The following is a 20,873-nucleotide window of genomic DNA, read 5'->3' as shown; positions in this document are numbered from 1 at the left end:
AGGTGGTTCATGCCACCCCTGGGCATGGTGCTGGGACAGGTCTCCATTGCCACCAGTTCCTGCCTGGTCACACCTTGGCTGACCCATCCTGCCCAGTCACACTTGTCTCTGCCCCTCTGGGTCACCCTGTCCTCTATGGATCACCCAGTGTTCCCCTGGCTTCAGAGTGGCCTTTGGCACCCAGGGCTGGTCCTGCACGGCCTCTTCTCTAACCTGGCAGCTCCCTGCCCTGCTGGCTCCTGCTGCTGGCTCTCCTCCTGCCTCCACCTGGAAGAGCACATGGCCACCCACCCCTGCGCCTCCTGGGGTGGCTCTGAGTGGCACAAGCCAAGCTGTGACCCTCTAGTGAATGTGGCAGCCAGCAGAGCCAGAGCCCTGGGTGGGCCTGGCTGTGGCTCCCGTGTTACAGGTGAGCAGCAGCCAGTTGGGGGGGGTCCAGCACCAGTCCTGGCCTGTCCTGGCTCTGCTCTGTGTGCCCAGTGCTGCTGCCAGCACCCACCTCGGGGAGCGAGGTCACCCCAGCACCCTCAGCCACTCACTGGGGATGGCCTCTGCCAGACAAGGCGTCCAGGCCGGCCAGTGCTGGCTGAGCCAATGAATAAAATAAAGCCCTAAATAAAGCCCAGTAATGAATGCGTAATTTTCCATTGATAGCTGGATTCCGCGGGGACGTGGTGCTTCCATCTCAGCTGCTATTTTTTGTCATGGAGTGATGCGTCTGCAAAGATAATTTCACTGTTCCCTCAATAGAGAGGCAGGAAAAGGCAGTGAGGGCCCTGACTTTGTTCTTTTGCTGCTGGAGAACCAAGCCCGTGTGGTACACCCGCTGGTGGTGCCTGGCGCTGCAGCCGCGGGGATGCTGCCCTGAGGGGATGAAGGGCTGGCACGGGGGGTGTTTTAGGGGTTTAACCACTTTGGTTGAAGCTAGTGTGTGGTGCCAGTGAGTGCAGGGGGCTCTGTGTCCCAACCCAGACCCGGGTTGAGGGGCTGCTGCTTCTTCAGCCCCCGATGGGAAGGCTGAGGTGTTTTGGAAAGGTTTGGAAGCCACAGAAGAGCAACTGCAGAGGACGTGGCCTCCTTGCTCTCCCAAGGCCTTGGGGATCTTGCTGACCACCCGTCCCTCCACCTCTCTCAAACGTGCCGGCAACAGACACTCCCGGTTCGGTTGCACAAACCATTTCCCATAGCAGGTCTCTCTCCTTCCCAGCTTCCAGCAGGTGGTAGCACACTGTCTGCTCCACCGGCTGTGTCCCCAGCTCTGCCAGCCCCTGCCAGCGTCTCCAGCCCTGCCAGTCCGTAGCCAGGCAGCTCCCAGCACCCTTCTCCCCTCCGTGCCCTGCAGGCACCGGCCTCGAGCCGCGCGGACAGAGCTGGCCCGGCCCCAGCGCTCTTTGTTATCTCAAGGGAACTCAACCATTTCTGCACCTTGTTTACCCGCAGTTTCGCAGGGTGGAGGAAAAGCAAACATCGGCCTTTTGTTCACCAGCTTCCCCTTCCGTGAGCCTCGTACTCCTCCCCCGGGCTCCATCTGCGCTCTTCTCCCTGCGGGACCCGGCTCAGCACCCTGCAGTGCAGAGCCCACGGTCCAGACAGGACACCCCCGTCCCCCTCCCCACTGCTGTCCCTGAGACATCCTAGCCCCCGGTCTGCTTCGGCACGGCCGGACGCCTCTTTTTACCAGCTCCAAGTGCGAATGCAGAGGGAGCCGAGGCGTCCCGCAGCAGCCCCCGCAGAAGGCGCTCACCACCCCAGGCTCTTCTTCCTGGCCATCATTCCCAGCCCTGCATTGCTGAGGAATGATGGTGCTTCCCGGCAGCCTGACGGCATCCACAGGGCAGCAGCCAGGAAGGAACAGCCTCTTGACCCTTTTGTGCCACTGTCCCTATCGATGCATCCCTGTCCCCAAGGCCGCAGGTCCCCGCGGGACCGGGGCTGGGCCCGATCACTCCGTTGAGTCTCCCGACCCCCTGTACCACCGGGGCTTGCAGTGATGCTCCGTGAACCCTCCTGACGTTTCGCCCCGGTGTCCCCAGCCACCACCGCATCCCTCCAGGGACTGGACGCCTGTGTGACATGGGGGTGTGTGACACGTGGCACTGCCCCCTCCAGCTCCTCCAGTGCGATATTAAACCACTCAATGAGGCAACCCCTCAGTCCCGAGCCGCTGCTGGCTTCATTCAGTGCTTTGAGATCAAGAGCTGGGAGTGGAGAGCGGCTGCTCCCAGCGGGGAACGATCGAGCTGCGGACTGGGGGCACCGGGGGCGGGGAGGTGGAACGGGGCTTCCGCCGTCCCGATTCCATTCCCGGCCCCAACGCAGACCCGATGCTTCCGTGGGCAGACGGCCGGGTGTCCCGGGGTCGAGTTCCCGCACCTCCCGAGCATCAGCACCCCGGGGCCTCACGGTCCCAGTCCCGGTCCTGGTCCCGCTCGGTCCGGGTCCCTGTCCCGGTCCCGGTCCCGGTCCAGCCAAGCGGGCGCGCAGAAACGTGGGGGCGCCTCACTCGGAGGATTACGGCGGCGGCGCGGACGAGGAGCGGAGCCTCCGCTGCTGCCGTATAAAAGCGCGTCCGCGCCCGCCCCGCCCGGGCTGCGGTGGCGGCGGCGGCTCCGCTCCAGGTGCGGCGGCTCCGGGCAACGTCCCGCTCGCGGCGGCGCCGGTCGGTCGGTCCGTCGGTCCAGGCGTCGCGTCGCGTCGCCTCTGTCCCGTCCCCTGGGTCCCCGACCCCCGCTCCGCGCGGCCGGTTCCTTCGCGCTCCTCCCCGGGCTGGCGGGTCCCCGTGTTCCTCGGCGCGGCCACTTCCCTCCCGTCCTTGTCCTGTCCCCCCGGCCTGCCGGGTCCGGGTCTCTCGGTGCCGCTGGTCGCTCCCGGGGCTTCCGGCTTCGTCCTGCCTCTGCAGGTGCCCGGCCCCCGGTGATAGCGTTGCCCCTCGGGTCTCTTCCAGCCCCGCGCCCGTCATCAACATGTGGCTCCTGGAGCGGCTGCGCGGGGTGGCGGAGAACGGCGGGTCCCGGGGCGCGGGGATAGAGGAGTCCTCGCGGGGGTCCCGCTACAGCAACGTCCTCACCCCCGACAAGATCCCCGACTTTTTCATCCCGCCCAAGCTGAGCGCGGTACCCGCCGAGGCTGAGGGCTCCGAGGTCCCCGCAGCGGCTGCTCTGGGAGCCTCAGTGTCAGAACAGGACCTGGCCGGACGCAAGCCCCCGCGCAGCCCCCGCCCGTCCAGCCGGTCCCGGTCCCGGACCCAGACCCGGACCACCGGGCGGCACATCATCCAGATCGAGACCGCTGAGGACTGGACCGAGGGGAGCTGCGGCACCAACGTGGACCCGCAGGCACAGACGGCCATGTCGCTGCCCTACGTGCCCAAGGCGCAGACCTCCTATGGCTTCGCCACGCTGATGGAGAGCCCCCACACGCGGCGCAAAGAGTCACTCTTCCACAGCGAGCACAGCAGCCTCTGCCCCTCGCCCATCACCTCGCCCAGCGCCCAGCGCAAAGCCAAGCTCAACGGCGAGAGCGGCCGCCGGACACCCGCTGACCTCGGCGCAGCCCTGATGCACCCCGGCCGCTACTTCAGCGGCGGTGAGAGCGACACGTGCTCCTCAGCCGAGTCCTCACCCTTCGGCTCCCCGCTGCTCTCCCGCTCCGTCTCCCTGCTGAAGCTCTTCAGCCAGGAGAGCCAGTCCAAGGTCATCAAGCTGAAGCACTCGGTGGCCCGCAACAGCTCGCTGTCCACCGACGACAGCTCGGCTGACACCAGCCCCAGTGCCCAGCGCCGCGCCAGGAGCGCCCCGGCCGGGACGCAGCCTCCCACCGCCCTGCTGCCCCTGGACCTGCCCCCGGGCCGTGACCGGGAGCACAGCCTGCGGCTGAGCCGGGGCGGGAGCCTGCGCCTGGCTGCCGAGTACGACCCCTCCAACGCCCGGCTGCGTGTGCGCCTTGTCTCTGCCGAGGACCTCTACGATGCCCTCGTCGACCTCCGCAGCATCAACTGCTGCGTCTCGCTGTGCCTCAACCCTGGGAAGCTGCAGAAGCAGCGCAGCACCATTGTCAAGAACAGCCGCAACCCCGTCTTCAACGAGGACTTCTTCTTCGATGGGCTGGGCCCCGGCCACGCCAGGAAGATGTCCCTGAAGCTCAAGGTGGTCAACAAGGGCAGCAGCCTTAAGCGGGACACGCTGCTGGGTGAGAAGGAGCTGCCACTCACCGCCCTCCTGTCCTGCCTGTAGGTACCTGCTACCAGCCCCGGAGGGAGCCTTCCCACCTGTGGGGCCGGGGCTAGGCAGGGAGGCCGGCTCTGTCCCCCAGCCCCGCTGGAGGAGGGTTTGGAAGGGCCCCCTGAGGAGGGCCGGGGTCGTGGCAGAGCGTGGGAGTCCCCAGGAATGGCGCTGCTGTGGGGCTCTGCCAGCACCAGCTGGGAGCCACAGCCTCTCTGCCCCTGCTCCCTCCCTGCTCCTGCCCCGGGGCTGCATCTCCTGGAGCCCAGCAGAAAGTGGGGAGCCTCCAGCCCATTCCTCACCAGGAAGGATGGAAGCACCTGTTGGATTCTTCCCTCCCTGTGCCTGTGGTCTCCAGCTGCCACCAAGCAGGCTGGAGGTGGGTAAATCTCTGTAGCACACTCACGGCCACCTCTCAAAGCTGAAGCTCCTGCAGTCAGGTGAGAGCTTTAATTTAAAAGACAAGTTTCTAGTCTTGGAAACTGCAAAGAAAATACTGCAGAGGTGACCTGCGAGTGGGCCAAGGGCGGTCACCCTGGGGGATGAGTCAGGTTTGTGGCTTTTGAGCCTTTCCTGGACTCCTCCCAGCCCTGCAGGGCTGCACAAGTGCACGAGTTGGCTTGGTCTGACACCTGCAGCCTCCTGGGGTGCCCTCCCTGCCCACCCCAGCACTGTCCCCCACTGCTGACCCCCAGTGGGAAACTGCTCACAAAGCGTCGGGGGCTTTGGTTTGCCCCAGTCTGGGAGGCTGCCTGTGCCTTTCCCCTGCCCACGGGAGGGAGATGCCCTGGGCACATGGATGGTCCCAGGCAGTGTCCCAGCAGATGTGTTTCCTGACAAAAGCTGAGGTGACAGGAGTGGCCCTCCCTGAGTGCTGGGGCCATCCCAGGTGAGGCTGGGCAGGGGGGCAGGCTGAGGCTCCACAACCCTCCACCCTCCCTTGCCTGAGGGCTCAGGATCTTTCAAGCAGCTGCATCCACTGGGCAGGAGAGATGTGTCCTGTGGGGCCACCAAGCTCCTGTGCCCAGCGGGATCTGGCTACCCGAAGTGACTGGCCTGGCTCTCAGTTTCCCCTTGGGGAAGGAGCGAGGTGCTCCCAACCCTTCCCATCCCACCCTGTCATCCCGGCTGACTGGCTGGGGACAGTGGGAGCGGGGAGGATGCCGGCCGGGGCATTTCTGCGGGTGGATAAAACATGCTGCGTTGTTGTTTGGTGTGGTGTCACCCATTGTGTCGGGCTCTGCATGTTTCTGTGCAGGGAGCAGGATTTGCAGCGCTCCCGTCCCCGCCTGCTGCAGCACGCGTGGACACACACGCACACATGTGTCCCCTCTGTGTTAACCTCTGTGGTGGCAGTCGATGTTCCTTCCTTGTCCTTTTGCAGCAGATGGCAGATCTCAGTGTTGGCTATTTATATCCGAGGCTGATCTTTCGCAGCGTTTTACTTCTGTCTGTAAATACGTTTCAGGTACGCAAGGCACCGTTCTGATCGCGCCGTGTTTGCATGTCGGGGGGATTCGGGGTGATCGTGGCTGTTTGTCGAGCTTGTGGTTGAAATCAAATCATGCAGGACATAAGGAGCTGATGTGTCCATCCTTTGCAGGGAGTTTCCCACCTGAGGCTTCCCTGCGCTCCCCCAGGAGCCAACACGAGGGATGGTCCCCAGCTCCCAAGTGCCCAGGCTCATCCTGGGGGCAGATGGGGGCTCTGGGGAGTGGGGGATAGGGAGAGGTGCCATATCCCTGGGTGTGGGGTGAACATCCTGCTCCTGAGGAGGGCTGGGGCAGGAAGAGGACCCTTCTCAGCTGGCTGCTGCCTGACAGCCCCTGCACACCCCACCAGCACCCTGGGGTGCTGCGCCTGCCAGGGGCTGGGGAGAGCTGGGTGCTGCTGGGGTGGGCGGGACAGGCTGCAAGAAGAGAGGGAACGGGAGCTGGGACAAAGACTTTGGTGCTCTGAGAGGTTTGAGAGGTGACACATCCCCTGCAGCAGAGCCGTGTGCCTTTGGGCTTGGGGGAGGATGATGCTGAGAGCAGAACCCTGGGCTCCTCCTTGGATTGAGGCTGACCCCAGGGGGAGAGCCAGCGGCCTGGGGGCTCTTGTCCTGTCCTGCCCCACCCCAGCCCATCCCAGGTCTGTCTCGCTGGAGTCGGGTGTGTGGCCATGCAGTGAGCCCCAGGATGAGCTGCTGTGAGCCCTGCTCTGCTCTGGGCCAGTGGTGTGGGAGCTGGGGCTGTTGCTTGGATGGGTCTCTCCGCTGCTGGAGCTATTTTCTATTGTTCCTGCTTTGATATTTCTGTGGCTGGATTTACTGATGTATTTTTTGAGTGAAAAATATATTAATACCTGAATGGAATGTTTGTTTACACATGATTTCCTCTTTCTAGTGCAATAAAGTCATTTCTAAAACAGATGCAGGTGTGGCCCTGGCTCCTGATTTCCCCAAGATATTTCCCAGCATTATTCTTGACAGCTCCCTGTGTGGGGGAGCAGAGCTGGAACCTCAGCACTGGCCAGACACAGGGCAGCACTGCTCTTCTGGGTGCTGCTCCGCTTTCCAAACAGCCTCCCAGGAGCACAAGGTGCTTCTGAAGCTCTTTCCCTGGTGCTCCCGACCAGCCGTGGGGTGAGGTGGGAGTGAATCTCCTGAGGAGAGGTGGGTACACGGGGAAAGGGGCTGCTCCTGCTTCAGAGGGGACCCAGGGCTGTGCTGAGCCAGGGCATTGCCTGCTCACAGCCAGGGCTGTGGTGAGGGAGAGCTGCTCCCACACTCTGTGGGTCTTCTTCCTCCTCCTCACCTGCTCCCCCAGCCTGACCCCTGCAGTTCTTCTCAGCACTGCTGGTGATGAAGAGAATGGTGATGAGTTTGCTCTCCCCACTCCCAGCCCCCCCTGCCCAGCTGTCAGCACTCAGGTTGCTTTCTTCTCTCCCCACCTGCCACTTCCAAATCTATTTCTAGCCAGATGCTGCTGAAGAAAAGAGGAGTGTTTGCCTGTTACCTAAATGCCATTTTTCTAATTTCCACAATTCTGGTAATTTGTCATTTTTGGTAGCTATAGAGGCTGGGTGGGAACAGATCTGTTCTCTCACCTCTGGCCCCCACAGGGGTGGTGAAAGCAGCTTGGTAGGTGCTAATAATTTAAGTCGTGCTTTTTCTAGAGGTCCAAAGCTGCAGCAGTTAGTAACAAAATGAGGCTGATTAAGTTCGTCTGAACCAGAGTGGATGGGGTCAGCCCAAGCACACAAAAATCCCTGGAAAGTGTTCAACATTCAAAGCGCAGGAAGCAGGCAGAGGGGTGGAGAAGGGCACCTTGTGGGGGAAGATTTAACTCTGAATTTGTAATTGAGTCACCGTGGGAAGGAAATGCGTCTGCCTCACTGGACCTGGGAGGGCTTGGTCATGCTGAGAGGAGCACCTGAAGTGGGAGCTGCTGGTGGGGAGGAGGGTGATACATCCCCACTCCACAACGCAGACCCTCGGGTCAGGGGATGCCCAGTTAAAGCGCAGGCAGGTGAGATCCTGAGCCCAAGGGCGGCTCTGCCCATCGCTGTGCACACCAAGTGGCGTCTGAGCCCTGAGAGATTTCCCCTGCACAGGGATCCCTCTTTCCAGGGGTCCCGAGGCTGCCGCAGCTCTGGTGCACACTTGGGTGGCTCGATCTGTGCAGGAAACTGAGGGCAGAGCAGGGGAGGTGGCTGGATGTGGAGGAGCCCTGATCTCCGGAGTGAGGGAGTGAGGCTCACCTGGGCGAGAGGCACACACAGGCCTCGGCTATTTTTAGCCCTGTGTTCCCGCAGCGCAAGGACTCAACTTCTGAGAAAATTGCCTGGAGCTCATTTAGCCGTGGCGTGATGGCTGGCGAGGGAGGGAAAGGGCAAATTAGGGGTTCAATCTCATCCAGAGAGCGTTCAGCAGGGCCAAGGCTCTCGGGAGGGTTCCACAGTGAGGAGGCCAGAGGGGCTGCCCCGACACCCTGTCCCTGCCCCACCCTCCAGCCAGGCTGGGGGTGCCAGTGCCGGGTTCTGTCCTTGGCACCGCTCAGGGGTCCTTGGCAGTTTTGGCTGAGCAGGGCTGCAATGGCTGCTTCTCCTCTCTGGATTTTTGGGTGCTGTTGGGGCTGGGGGAGCCTCGTGTGCTCCCGCGGGCAGCCCCAGCCCAGCCATTTCCCTCCCCCCACCCCCAGCTCCGGCTGCCGATTTACCGTTTCGGTCAGAAAAGCATCTTCCCGTTGCCTGGCAACGCTCGGCCGGTGGCGGGGGGGCTCCACGCGGGGAAGGGGGTGGCCCTGTGGGTCCTGCGCCGGAGCCAGCCGGGTGCCCGTGGCGACTCGGCCACCTGGTTCTGGGCACCTGAGCCGGCCCGGCGGGTACGGACCGGGCGTGCAGAGGCGCGGGGAGGGCGCTGGGAAGCGGCGGCCGCGATCCGGGCAGTGCCGGCTGCAGGGAGCGTCGGCCTCCCTCGGCACCGCGCTCCAGCGCTTTATTGCAAGCATTTGTCTTCCATGGCAGCGTGTCTGCCTTAAAGGGGAGAGGAGAGACTCCCACTGTTACCGGGAGGAAAACAGAACTTAATTGAATCCCACAGACGCATCAGGCGAGAAAGTCACACCAGTGGAGAGTGACACCCCGGCGTTCCTCCCCCGGCACTCAGCAGTCTGTGCTCCTCCAGGGGACACGGAAACCCCCGGGCTGGGGTCCCAGGAGCCCTCCAGGAGCAGAGATGAGCTCCAGCTCCTTGTCGGCTCGATGGCACTCGGCTGAAATGCAGCACCGTGGCAGCAGCTGCCAGGGTGTACCTGGCGCCGGCGGTGCTGCCCAGTGCTGTCAGCCCCAGCACACGCTCCCTCTGTTCTGCTTTTCCATTTGCCCTTTGCTCTCCTGCTTTGAGGCTGGCAATCCAACGGGGAGCTGGGCCCAGGTCTTGCCTCCATAGCCAGGAAAAGGCAACCAGCAAGTGGGAAGCGCTGCTTTGGACTCCCACTTCCCATTAATTCAAGTCCCTGGATCCAGCCTTGACTCGGGGCTGGGGCCAGGGTGGGTGTACAGAACACGAGGAGCTGCAGTGGGAGAGTGCAGGGAACATGCAAGTGTGGGTGAGGGTGAGAGCAGCAGCTGCCTTGCAAGGTGGAGGCTCTTTCCTGCCTCTCCTCACCCTTTCCAGTGACCTGCTCCTCGCTGGCTGCCTGGTGGACTTTGAAACGCTGCCTTTAAAATGTTTGCAAAATTCGCGATGCATCAAGAAGGCCCAGGTGGGAGGGGGAAAATGGCATAAATAAGCAGACAGGAGGATTCGTTAAACACCAGCAGCTGCTGGCAAACACTTTCATATCACTGCAGCCGGGTGCTGGTTGATACGGCCTTTGGGGCCATGGGCTGGTACCAGCACAGGGGAGCTGTGGCTGAGCCCAGGGTGGCTGTGGGGCACAGGTGTCCTGCTGTGGTGGAGGGCACCTGGCTGTACCCGCTGCGGGGCAGGCCTGGGAGATATTCCAGGTGCAGACCTCTCCTTCTCCCCCTGCTTCCCACCCAGACCTCACCTCTTGGGTGAGGGGACGTGTCCATCTCCATCCCCACAGAGTTTTGGGGTTGTGTTAACCCCCCTGCCCGTGCTGTGGCCATTCTTCTGCGTGGGCAGTGGCGGGAGCGGGGCTCCAGCCCGGTGTGGGACCGCGTCTGCCTGGCAGAGGCACAGGCGGACACGCCGTGGGAGCCGGGCTGGCATTGCCATGGCAATGGAGATAACAACGGCAGCTGCCAGGCGGAGAGCAGGAAGGGCAAGGAGCTCCAGCAATGCCGCGGCCACACTTGTGACATCCCCTGTCCGAGCCCTGTGATGGCCTGGACAGCAGTGAGCACGTCTTTGCTGCGGTGAAGCCCTTGGCACCCTTCACACCTGTGGCAGAGCCAGAAATTGCACTGAGAAATACATAAAAACATAAAATCAAACCCTCCAACCTGTCCACTGCAAGGTTATAATTAATTCCCATTTTCACTTCCATCCAATTTCCCTCCTGATACGGCTCCTGACCCAGACCAATTGTCGTATGAGGTGTCTGTAATTGCTAATCTTATCAAGCAGTCGGTGTGAAGTGAGAACACTGCAATTAGCAGGGGCAAGAGCCACAGGTGAGCTGCTGCTTGGCGAGTGTTTGTTTCACCTGTGCCAGGGGAGGATGTGTACTGGCTCCAGTGCTTGCCGGGGCTGTCCCTTGGCCAGTCTGGACAGGATGGGATCCTCAAGGTGACCAAGGCCACAGCTGTGCCCAAGCCACTGAGCACCAGGAGCTCCACAGTCCTGCTGGCAGCACCTCTGCCGGGGTGGGGATCACCTTTCTCAGCCCCGCATCACCATGGCACTGCAAGGACTCTGGCAAAGAGTCCTTAAACAGCCCCAAACCCTCCCAGAGGGCTCAGACAAACAAGGCATAAACCCGCTGGAGATCCTGCTCTGAGCTGACGGGTGGGAACTGACGCGCTTTTTTGCGGACAATCTGTTCCCTCCCACTGCCGCTGGCTACCTGCCCACCCCACCTCCCGGCAGAGGCGTCGGGTGGCGAGAGCGGGTCTGGCCACCGGGACAATTCCGTGGAAGCCCCCAGGTGCCACAGGGCCAGGCTGGGCTGAGCGGGCAGTGCTGGCAGACCCCGGGACCAGCCATGGCTGCAGAGGAGCAGCAAGCCGGGAGCAGAGAGCAGCCATCCACCCTCGCAGACCTTCCTGCAGATCAAGCAGGTGACCTTCAGCTGGCACAGATGGGGCTCACAGGCTTGTCTGGAAGCGGCCAAACGCGTCGTGGTTTTTCCCAGTGTGGGGAGTTTAGGGGTGCCTCGGGCACCGCTGGCACCAAACATCCCTGAGGCGCAGGGAGGGCGCTCAGACAGCCCCGAGCTGCGCTCCCGGGCGCCGGGAGAGCATCGCAGCGCCGGGCACCCCGCCGATGGCACACGGCAGGGGGTGGCAGGGTCCCCACCCTCGCCGCAGCTGTGGCGTCCGTGGGGTGGTGTTGCACGGGCGCCTACCAAAATCTCTCGCTTCGCCACCCCCAGCCGTCTGTCGCTGCTGACACTCACCGACAGGAATAAACTCCAACACCTACCATATGCTTTGCTAGTTCTGCTGCCCGCGTTCACTTGTTACTATCTATTTTCAAAGCTGGGGGTGCCTCTGCGTGGGGCGGCTGTTGGGCCAGGCCCCAGCAGTGGGGAGACGAGCTACGATGGGGTGCTGGTGTTTCTGGCACAGATCATCAGTGCAGGGGATCTCGCTCTAGTGGGCTCAGCCCTGCTCCGTGGGCAACTCCTGCTCCCCAGCACTTCCCACATGGGCACCAGCTCTGGTGCTCGGCAGTGCCGGCTGCTGTGGCAGTGCCGGCTGCTGTGGCAGTGGCTTGCGTGCTGGTGGAGCCGGCTGTTCCTGCCCTGCCAAGGGGCTCAGCACGCTGGGGGTGTGACCTTTCCACAGCAGCACCCGGCCCTGCCGTGCTGTGCCCAGGCACTGCCCGCTGGCTCACCGGCCACTGTCACGGCTCGCCGGGCACAGACAATGCTCCCGCTTAGGTGGTGCCCTGAGCCCGTGTCCCGGCCTCCATCCAGCCCCAAGCGGGATGGGGGCCCCAGCACCACTCACGCCTGGCCAGGAGCCGATGGCCAGACTGTTCCCTGAGTTGTTCCTGGCACAGGGACGTGAGCCAGCAGGATGGCTCCAGGTTCCAGGCGTGGGAGCCGCATCCTCAGGACTGTGGGGTGCAGTGAGCAGCGGTCAGCGTGTCCCTCTGGCCGTGGGGACTGGAGGATCCTGTGCAGGGATGGGCACAGCCTTCCCCTGGCAGGAAGGAGATTAATCTCAGTGTAGAGGCACCGTGAGCTGTGTCTCTTCCCCCCTCCGAGCTGCTCTGTGGGTTTACGATTCTCACAGCCAGGAAAATTCATCTTCCTTCAAGAGTGGATGCATCTCGGCTCATCCTCCAGGTGCCAGAGCTGGTGATGCTGTCAGTAAACGACAGGAAGATCTTTACAGCAGAGCTCGGCTGGGCTCAGCCTGCGCCTGTCCTGCCTCCTCGCACTGTCACCACTCCCCGGGGCCGCGCAGGGGACAGGCGGCTGTGCGTGAGCAGAGCTCAGCGACGGCTGCCGGCTTCCCCGGGGCATCCCGCGTCCCGCCCCGAGTTTTAATTGCACCATGCCGCTTTGATTCCTGGCTTTAATTGCAGCCTAACGAGGCCCGGGCAGCAGGAAAGGAAAACATCAAGCTTAAAGGGAAACAAATCGGGAGAGAAAAGAACATTTGCTGGTGACTAATAGGTCCGTGGCTCGGCGTGTGTGTTTGCCTGCCACGGTGCGGGACGTTGCCAGGAGGAGGAGAGGGGATTTCTTCCTACTTGGCAAGCTCAGCCGCACAGTGCAGTGCAAGGAGAGAGGATTTTTTTCCTGGGCCCGTGCCGTTTCTGTGTTATTTTTAACGCCCGTTGCACAAAAGCTGAAACCCACCCTGAGCTCCGGGTAAACAGAGAAGATTTTGCCTGCTTTCACAGGCGGGATCCGGGCTAAATAATCCGACGGTGACAGATAGGCACGCTCACACACTGCACTGGTCGCACCAGAGAAGATTGAGAGTGATTTGGTGAGAGGAAAGGACGAGAGTTTCTGATGCTGGCACCCAGAGCCCCGCAGCAGCCGCCACCCTCACCGAGTGCCACCGCGCCGGGTGAGGATGGGGCCGGGCGGAGAGATTGTGGTGCTGGGAGTCCCTGAACACGAGCCCAGGGGACAGGGACAGGGATGAGGACATGTCAGCATAGCTCAGTGATGTCCCTGATGCTCACCCTGCTCAGCACCATCCTGCTCCTCTCCCTCAGCCTCTGGGGTGGCCCCACAGGCATTTGTGTGGCTCCAGCACGGCTGCCTGGCCTGTTCCCCCCACGCCAGCCAGAGCTGGGATCTCATTAGTGAGCTCTTGGACTTTGAGCATCTTGGAAAACAGCGCTTGCTAATAAGAGAAAAAGAATGACAGCAAACAAGCCCAGCCACGGGAACATGGCCTTTTCATCCAGCATTTTTTATTCCCCCACATTCTCCCCCCTTCCCTTCTTCGTCAATGGATTGAAGTCACTGTAATAAAATTATTAAATATAAAAAAAAAGCTGTAGCCCCCACCTCGATGCGGCAACCATGGAAACTGGATCAAGGGGACACCTGTACATTTCCATTCCGGGCTCCTGCTTGCTGAATATACAGAGGAGCACTAATTAAAACCCCAGTGGGAATGGCAGGCGGAGGGAAGGAGCTGGCCCTGGGAGGGGGCTGTGTGGTTGGGAGGCACTGCTGGTGCAGGGGTGGGCCCTGCCAGGTGTCCAGTGAGCCTTAAAAACCACCTGATGCTTCCAGCTCCCTCCAGGCCCTGGATGTGGAGCGGGTGCTCGCTGGACTCCAAACACTGTGCTAACAAGGTGACCCCAGCCCTGATGCAGCCCTGAGTAGCGAGGGGCCCTGGGGACCCCATCCCAGCCCCAGGGACGATGCTCAGCAGGGCAGGGCAGAGCAGGGCCTCGGTGATTTTATGCTTTTAACCGTTTCAGCAGGAGGAAGCTCCTTGATCTGGCACGTGAGCACCCAGGAGGAAAAGGCTGTGTTTAACCTGCAGGTTTATTTTTACTGACAGCAAATGGCAGCGCCTGGAACATTCCCCTCTTTGGAGTTAATTTTTACTGAAGCTCAGTTTTAGTCATTGTTGACTAAATCTGACTCCTCCACATTTATCCCATGGAAAAGCTCCTGCAGCTCAACCCTTAGGATTTCAGTGGCCCCAGGGCTGGTGCCATATGCCTGCTCCTGCCAGCCCACAGGACTGATGGATGGAGGGAAAGCTTTTCCTTTCATCAGAGCAGGCGTCAGGCCGTCCTCTTCCTGCCAGAGGTGAGCAGAGCGCTGAAACCCTCTGATTGCCGACGGACGGTCTCAAATCACTCCCCAAGTGTCCTTCCCAGCCGGAGCCCAAAGCAGGGCTGGCTCCCGCTGCGTGGCCATCAGTCCCAGGGGCTCACACCGCAGGATGGCTGAGGCGAGGGCTCTCTGGTTGCTTTGCTGGGCTATTTTCCCAGCAGGCTGCTCATTTTCTCTGGCTGAGCTGTGGAGGTGACAGGGTGTGCTGAGCAGGTGACGATCCTCCTCCTCGGCCCCTCTCCACCCATCAGGACATCCTGGTCTGGCACAGGAACACTCCGTGCAGGGAGTCTGCGCTGCCCCAGCTCCACAGCTGGGCTCTGGCTCTGCAGGCACAGCCGAAGGTACCGCGCCAGCCGAACCAGCAGCTCCCACCAAACCATTGTCCCGTGGGGCTCTGGCAAAGGGGCTCGACTTGGGCAGAGAGCGCAGGCAAGCAGCTCAACTTTGGGGAGAAGAAAATTCCTCGTTTCCATGGAAACCGGAGGAGGAAAGTTTCTGGGGCTGCGGTTGGGATTCTGCCAGCCAGGCGAGGCAGCGGGACCCCGAGCCAGCCGCCTCCCCACTCTGCTCTTGGGGGAAGGCTGGCATCCAGCTGCCAGCCCCACTGCCTGTGCCCCCATAGGTGCCCCCGAGATGAGGGGTGTGCCGGGACTCCTCGTCCTCCCCTTCGGAGCTGTGTCAGATGTGATCTGACATTTAGCTCTCAGCTCTGCGAGGAGATACAGCGATAACTCTAATCTGCTTTTCTCCTCCTCATGCTCTCCCTGGAGGCAAAAGCTGCGGCTGGGAGAGCAGGGGGGCTCTGGCAGCTCGGCACAACAGCACCACAGCTCTGTACAGGGGGTCTGGAGGGTCCCGAGGATCCGGAGGTGTCCCAGCAGCACCACGCCCTCCTCACCCATGTCCTCCCATCAGGCAGCAGCAGCTGGCAGGACCTGAATGCCAGGGGCTGGAGCTCCTTGGGGACGTCCCAAAGGCTGCAAGGACAGAGGCACGGCAGCATCCTGGGCATGGCCAACAGCCCCCAAACCCAGGTGGCTGTGGCCCCTGCCACTCTGCCCACTGGGCCCTGCCACACCACCACACCCGTCACCCGTCTGAAGCTGGGTGTCAGAGCCACCCTGGCCTGTGTCTCTCTTTCCTGGCATCTCAGCTCCAATCAGAGAGGCCCCTATTAATTTTTTCCACTTAGCAGCTCATGTCAGTGTCAAGCCGACAGCATGAGCAGCAGGAGGGAGCCGGAGCGGAGGGGAGACAGAGTGTTGGGATCAAACCAGCAATGAGACACACAGGGGGCTGAGCCTGACTCCACAGCTGCCCCGGGGTGGGAAGGAGTCCCTGAAAAGCAAAACCATCTCAGCATCCCTCCCTGAGCTGTCAGGTCCTGTGGTCCAAATCACAGACCAGGTTTGGAGGGGACTCGAGGCACCTTTGGGAGCTCCTGCAGCTGCAGGCAGAGGCCGATCCCCAGAACCCACAGCAAGGGCCAGCCCTCACCACTTGGCCTCTACCCGGGGCAGCACCACCCTCCCCCTGCTGCGGGGTGAATCCAGCACAACCGAGACCCCCGAGACACCCGGCCCGACCCTTGGAGATTGCCCGGAGCAGGGGGTTAATGATGCATCCAGATGCAGCTGACCTTTCCACCTTCCCACCTTTCAGCTTCACCTGCAACTCCCTTTTCCCTGCCATTATCCGCATGGATGCCTGTGGATTTCATTTCCATATTCATGGTGTTTTAATGACCCCGTAATATCTTTATGTTCTGCAATTAAATGTGGAATCTTTTTTTTTTTTTTCCTTCTGCAGATTAGCATCTGCAAAGGATCATTTGTGGCATTTGAGCAGAGGAAGGGAAGCCTGTTCTGGAGGGAGACAGGGTTAATTAAACTTCAGAGCACAGCAGGCTCCACCGTCAAATATCCTTCTTCCAGTGGGACAAGCGAGGGTGAGGAGGGAGCAGCTCTGGGCTGCTTTACAGTCAGATGGCTGGGCCGCTCCTGGGGCAGCTCCTGTGGGTGTTGGAGTGGCTTTAAGTCGTGCAAGCACACACAAGGCACACGTGCACACGTGTGCACGCACATGGCTCCAAATCTGCGTCGGGATCCCTGTCATGGGCTGCAAACCAGCACTGAACTGCTCTGGTGTCACCCCAGTGCAGGCAGGGGCTGGTGCAGCTGGGGCAGCCAGGCTGTCATCAGAGTCCTGGTGAGGCCATTAGAGCTCCTATCGCTCCATCTCCATCCCCGAGGCTAATGGACATCTCTGCCGCTGCACCACCCCCTCCCTGGCACTGTAATTGGGTTTCAGTCCTGCAAGATGGATGGGGCTGGGCTGAGAGTGGAGCAGGGAAGAACAGGAGGGGGCAGAGGCAGCTCTGAGTAGGACAGAACACCCTTGCCCTCCATCCACCTCCTGCCCCTCTCCTTGGCCACCAGCCCCAGACCTTGTCCGAGGCATCTCTCATGGCCTTGCAGGGTGGCTGGGGACAGCCAGGTCCTAACAGCCCGCAGGAGCCCGGGGGAGCAGAGCTGGAGTGGTGTCCAGGGGGTCTCAGCTCCTCCCTGATGGGTCATGGTGGCCACAGGCAGCCCCAGCACGCTCCGTGCCTCCCACACAATCTCCCCCCTCCTTCTCCCCTGGTCCTTTTGAAGCTGCAGCTGTGAACAACATGTTTGTGAGTGTCAGGCCCAGGAGTGGCGTGTTTGGCACATTGAATAAAGATGGGGACGAAAAATACCTCCTCCTGTGGCTGTTTGATGTGAAGGGCAGCACTGAATTCATTAGGAATGCTGCCAGGCACCACCAGAGCCTCTCTCAGTGTCCAGGCAGAGCAGCACAGGCTGGTGCCCTGTGAAGGTGCCACCCTGTGCAGTGGCACACGCAAGCACACAGTCACGCTCTGGCCATGCCAAAGCACCTGTGTGTGCACAGGGCTGGAAGGGAGGGCATCATCCCCATTTCAGGTGCCATCCTAACCCACACACCCCTCCAAACTCTGCTGCCACAGGGTTGCAGCTATGGTGGACACGGTGCCTGCACAATCCCACCCTTATCCACCCCACAACGCTCCCCTCTCCCCCTGGGTGATCCAGGGGAAGAGGGTGACTGGATGCAAGCTCCATGTCAGGACACGGGGCTGCAAGGAGGGGTGTGGGATGGCCAGGCTGCTCCCTCCCAGTCCTGCCGCTGCCTCCCGCTGCTCCAGAAGGATGCAGAGTTTTATCATCATCCTGTGAGGCTGACAGGCACCAGAATTAATGAGTTCCTCATCATCGCTCCCTCATTTAGCTCCCTCCCTCGGGGTTACACACCCGCAGCCCCCAGGCAGGGAGGGAGGCGGGGTTGTTTGCAGGGGTGAGTGTGCAGGACACCTGCACAGGTAAACAAACACACCTGTGTGCCCGGCCAAGGGCTGCTGGGGACAGGCCCAAGGCTGGAGGGGGTCAAGCTGCCCAGCCAGGTGAATGAGGGGCTCCTGGGATGCCCTGAGCCATGAGGACATGGGGATCCTTCCCCAGCACAGGGGCATGGGGACCCAAGTCCAGGCACGGCTGGCCTCCACACATCCCTCATCAAGCATCTGCTATTAATTACTGACACCAGCAAGAAACACTTGCCCTCAGCATATATTTCAAATGCAGGAGCTTCACCAGCTGCAGGATGGATCCCATGGAAGCCAAGGAGCTGTGGGGAAGCAGCAGGTCAGGGGGACATTGCACCACCTGCCAGCGAGCAGCCGTTGCGTTCCTCGGCAGCAGAGGCTTTGTGTGGCTTTGCTGTCCCCTGGGCTGTACCTCTGGCTGTCACCACTCAGCAGAGCAGGCGAGGAAAAAGACGTTCCTGTCCTCTCGGCGCTGGCCTTTTTGGAACGTTGACATCCTGAAAGGATTTGCCATCCCAGGAGTGGTTTATTTGGGCAGCTGTGCCAGAGCAAAGGCTGTGAAACTGCAAACCCTCGGCGTGCCTACTTGAACTGCTGTCAAACCACATCTTCCTGCCCGTATCCTACAGTGCCAGCTGGGATTTCAGCACATGGGATGGCAGCCTGGGCGTTATCTGACTTGCAGGACTCATCCCGAGTGTGCAAGCCCAAGCCTGGACTGAATTTACATCTGTAGATACTGCACCCATTTTTGTGAGCCCCGCAGAGACCGTGATATGGTAAGTATTTTAATTGTAAATAAATTAGATTTGTGGGTTGTGACGACTTGAAGTGGAAGGAGGAAGGGAAGGAGGCAGGCTGGGAGAACAGGAGAAGGGAACTACATAGCCATGATGCTCACCCTGACCCAGCCATGCTATCACCTGTCCTTACTGCCTCAGAAAACCTGGAAAAGGCCACTGGAAGCTGTGTTGGGCAGCTGACAGCCACGGCAGATCCTTAGACCAGCAGAGTTCAGAAGTATAAACACTCGTCTGAAAGCCTACACGGGTGCGGTGTTTGCGAGTAGCAGAGCTCCATCTAGCCCTGGTGAGAACTGATGCTTCTCTAAAGCCTTATCCACAGCTGTTTTGTTAAGCCTTGGAGCTGTTCTGTCACTCAGCAGCCTCAGACAACCGGAAACCCTGAGTTTTTTATAGTCCGAGCTTGTCTGTGCCCTCCTTGGCATCGAGCCCACCCTGCACCCACGGCAGGACACAGCCCCACACAAACCTCCCAGGCAGGGGTCAGTCCTTTACCAACACTGATGCAATTTTTTTCCTATCAGCACTGCTTTTTTAACCCACGTGAACTTTTTTCCTATCTACAATCTCTTGTGGCTAAACACCCCAGGGCTGAGCTGCACCAAACAAAAAGAATTTGTCACTTGTCTCAGGGCTGCAAAGTTTTCCCAAGAAGCAGAGCTGTTTACCAGGCACAGGTGGAGGAGAGAAATGAGGGCGGGATGTAAGGACACCCTGGTTTTGCAGGCAGATCAACCCCAGATCCAGCCAAAGCCACTTCACCCATCTGGGATTTGTTGTCTCTGTCCACAGAGCAGCAATTGTACCAGAGCTGCTGTGGGAGTGTCCTGACTAATCACTCGCAAACACCTGGAGAGCCTGAACCACTCAGTATTCCACTGCCCTTCGAGCTTTTTTTATTGCCTTTGAAAATCTCAGAATACTGGATGTCAGGCACTAAAATCTCTGATTTAGGATGATGGCTTCAGTGCCAGGGATGGGCGATGTGCTGCCTTCAGAGCCTGGTGGGGCTGCAGGATGTGTGTCTGGTCATTCTGAGGACAGAAATCAGTGTCCTGGGCAATGGAGGTGTCTCCTGACAGGTGTTTCACTGCTCCCTCGGGGAAGTGCAGCTGCTCAAAGAGACTCAGCCTGGCAGTTGTCACTGCGAGCATTAAATGGAGCAGCAGAAGCCAGCAGGGACAGGGCTCCAAGACAGACCCTCAATAACAAGTGGAGCTCTCCCCAGACCTTAACCCAAAGCCCCAGGCCTTGAGCCAAACCTCAGGCCTTGACTCAAACCCCCTACCTTTCTGTTTTTGTGGCGACAGAACACCCGGATGCACTGCTGGGAGCAAGGCAGAAAGCAGCAGATTTTGCAGTTTTTCTGAAGCTGGAGATGAGGTTACTCGTTTTTATTGAACAAACAGCATCTGCAAACTGTTAGTCCTTTGAGAAGAGCCAAACAGCTCCCAGCAAGGGAACAAAGGGCTGGTCAAGTGCTCTGGTTCTCAGCTCGAGGGCCACTACCACTTCAGAAGCACTTGATAACACTTTGCTTCCTGAGCTCAGAAGTGTGAGCAAAACCCAGCATGGAACCAACTGCCAGGGTGGAGAGGCTGCTCGCAGAGACGGAGCACGAGGCCTCTGTGGGCACAGCCAGAGGTAGAGCTGGGCACAGGAACTGGCATGAGCTGGATGATGACCCACGGGACCTGTCAAATGGTGAGATCTGGTGGCAAATGTCCCTGTGCACCCTGTCACTGCACACCCTGTCACTGCACACCCCAAGGGAAGGGCTGCCCTGGTGGCTCAGCCAGCAGTCCTTGAGGGACTGGGGGGTCCCCGAGAAGACGGAGGGGAGCCTGGCAGGGCCATTTGCTGCAGGAATCCCTGGAGATGGGTTCCTTTTTTGCGCTGGAGGATTGTTCTCTGGAAGCATGTGGTCATCATCAGTTAAATAGAGTTGAAAAGACCCATCAGGCAGCTTCCACAAGTACATCTCTGGGGTTCTTGAAGCACGGCCACAGCAAGGAACGATGAGATAGCGTCTACACCCCAGTCCTTGCGAGGCACAGACCACCCCTGTTCTTTCCCTCTTCTATGAACTCTAAATGAGATGCGGTGACTTTTTATCAAGGGAGTGCTCATTGAGGTCCCCTGAATTTTTTTTCCCCTGGAGATTCAAGCTTTGTGATCCATGAAGAAGGCTGGGGTTGTAAGCACGGTTTTTCCTGTGACCTGTGTGGTCCCCGGTGCGTCCCTGTGGTCTGGAGGAGCTGGGGACCGTCCCCGGGCCTTTATACCCGCCTGTCCCGGCCGCTGGCCCGAGGGACCCGGCACAGGGGTGCGGGACCGGCCCCGCGCTGCCCGGGCCGCCGCTCTCGGGGGATTTATTTCCTTGCGGGGCTCTGCGGGGCCGGAGCCGCGCGGCCCCACAGCTGCGGTTCCGAGGCGGCTCCGGCAGCGACCGAACGGTACTCGGAGAACGCTGCTGCGGGCACCGGCAGCCCCCACTCCCCTCCCTCCGTGCCGCTCCCCGGGA

General features: G+C 60.5%; 1 protein-coding gene across 1 annotated transcript; it reads left to right on the top strand.

Annotated features, from left to right (window-relative positions):
- Nucleotides 1-2,963: 2,963 nt before the first annotated feature.
- On the top strand, nucleotides 2,964-4,232 carry C2CD4C (C2 calcium dependent domain containing 4C; the record flags this gene model as incomplete). Its single annotated transcript, XM_082297732.1, has 1 exon — nucleotides 2,964-4,232. One exon carries the CDS (start codon nucleotides 2,964-2,966, stop codon nucleotides 4,230-4,232), a length of 1,269 nt encoding a protein of 422 aa, XP_082153858.1.
- Nucleotides 4,233-20,873: the final 16,641 nt, after the last annotated feature.

The sequence above is a fragment of the Coloeus monedula genome, assembly GCF_965178545.1.
Source record: "Coloeus monedula genome assembly, chromosome: 27".
NCBI classification, from domain to species: Eukaryota; Metazoa; Chordata; class Aves; order Passeriformes; family Corvidae; genus Coloeus; species Coloeus monedula.
The sequence above is the reverse complement of the archived record's forward strand: the minus strand, read 5'-3'. Positions and strand labels throughout refer to the sequence as shown.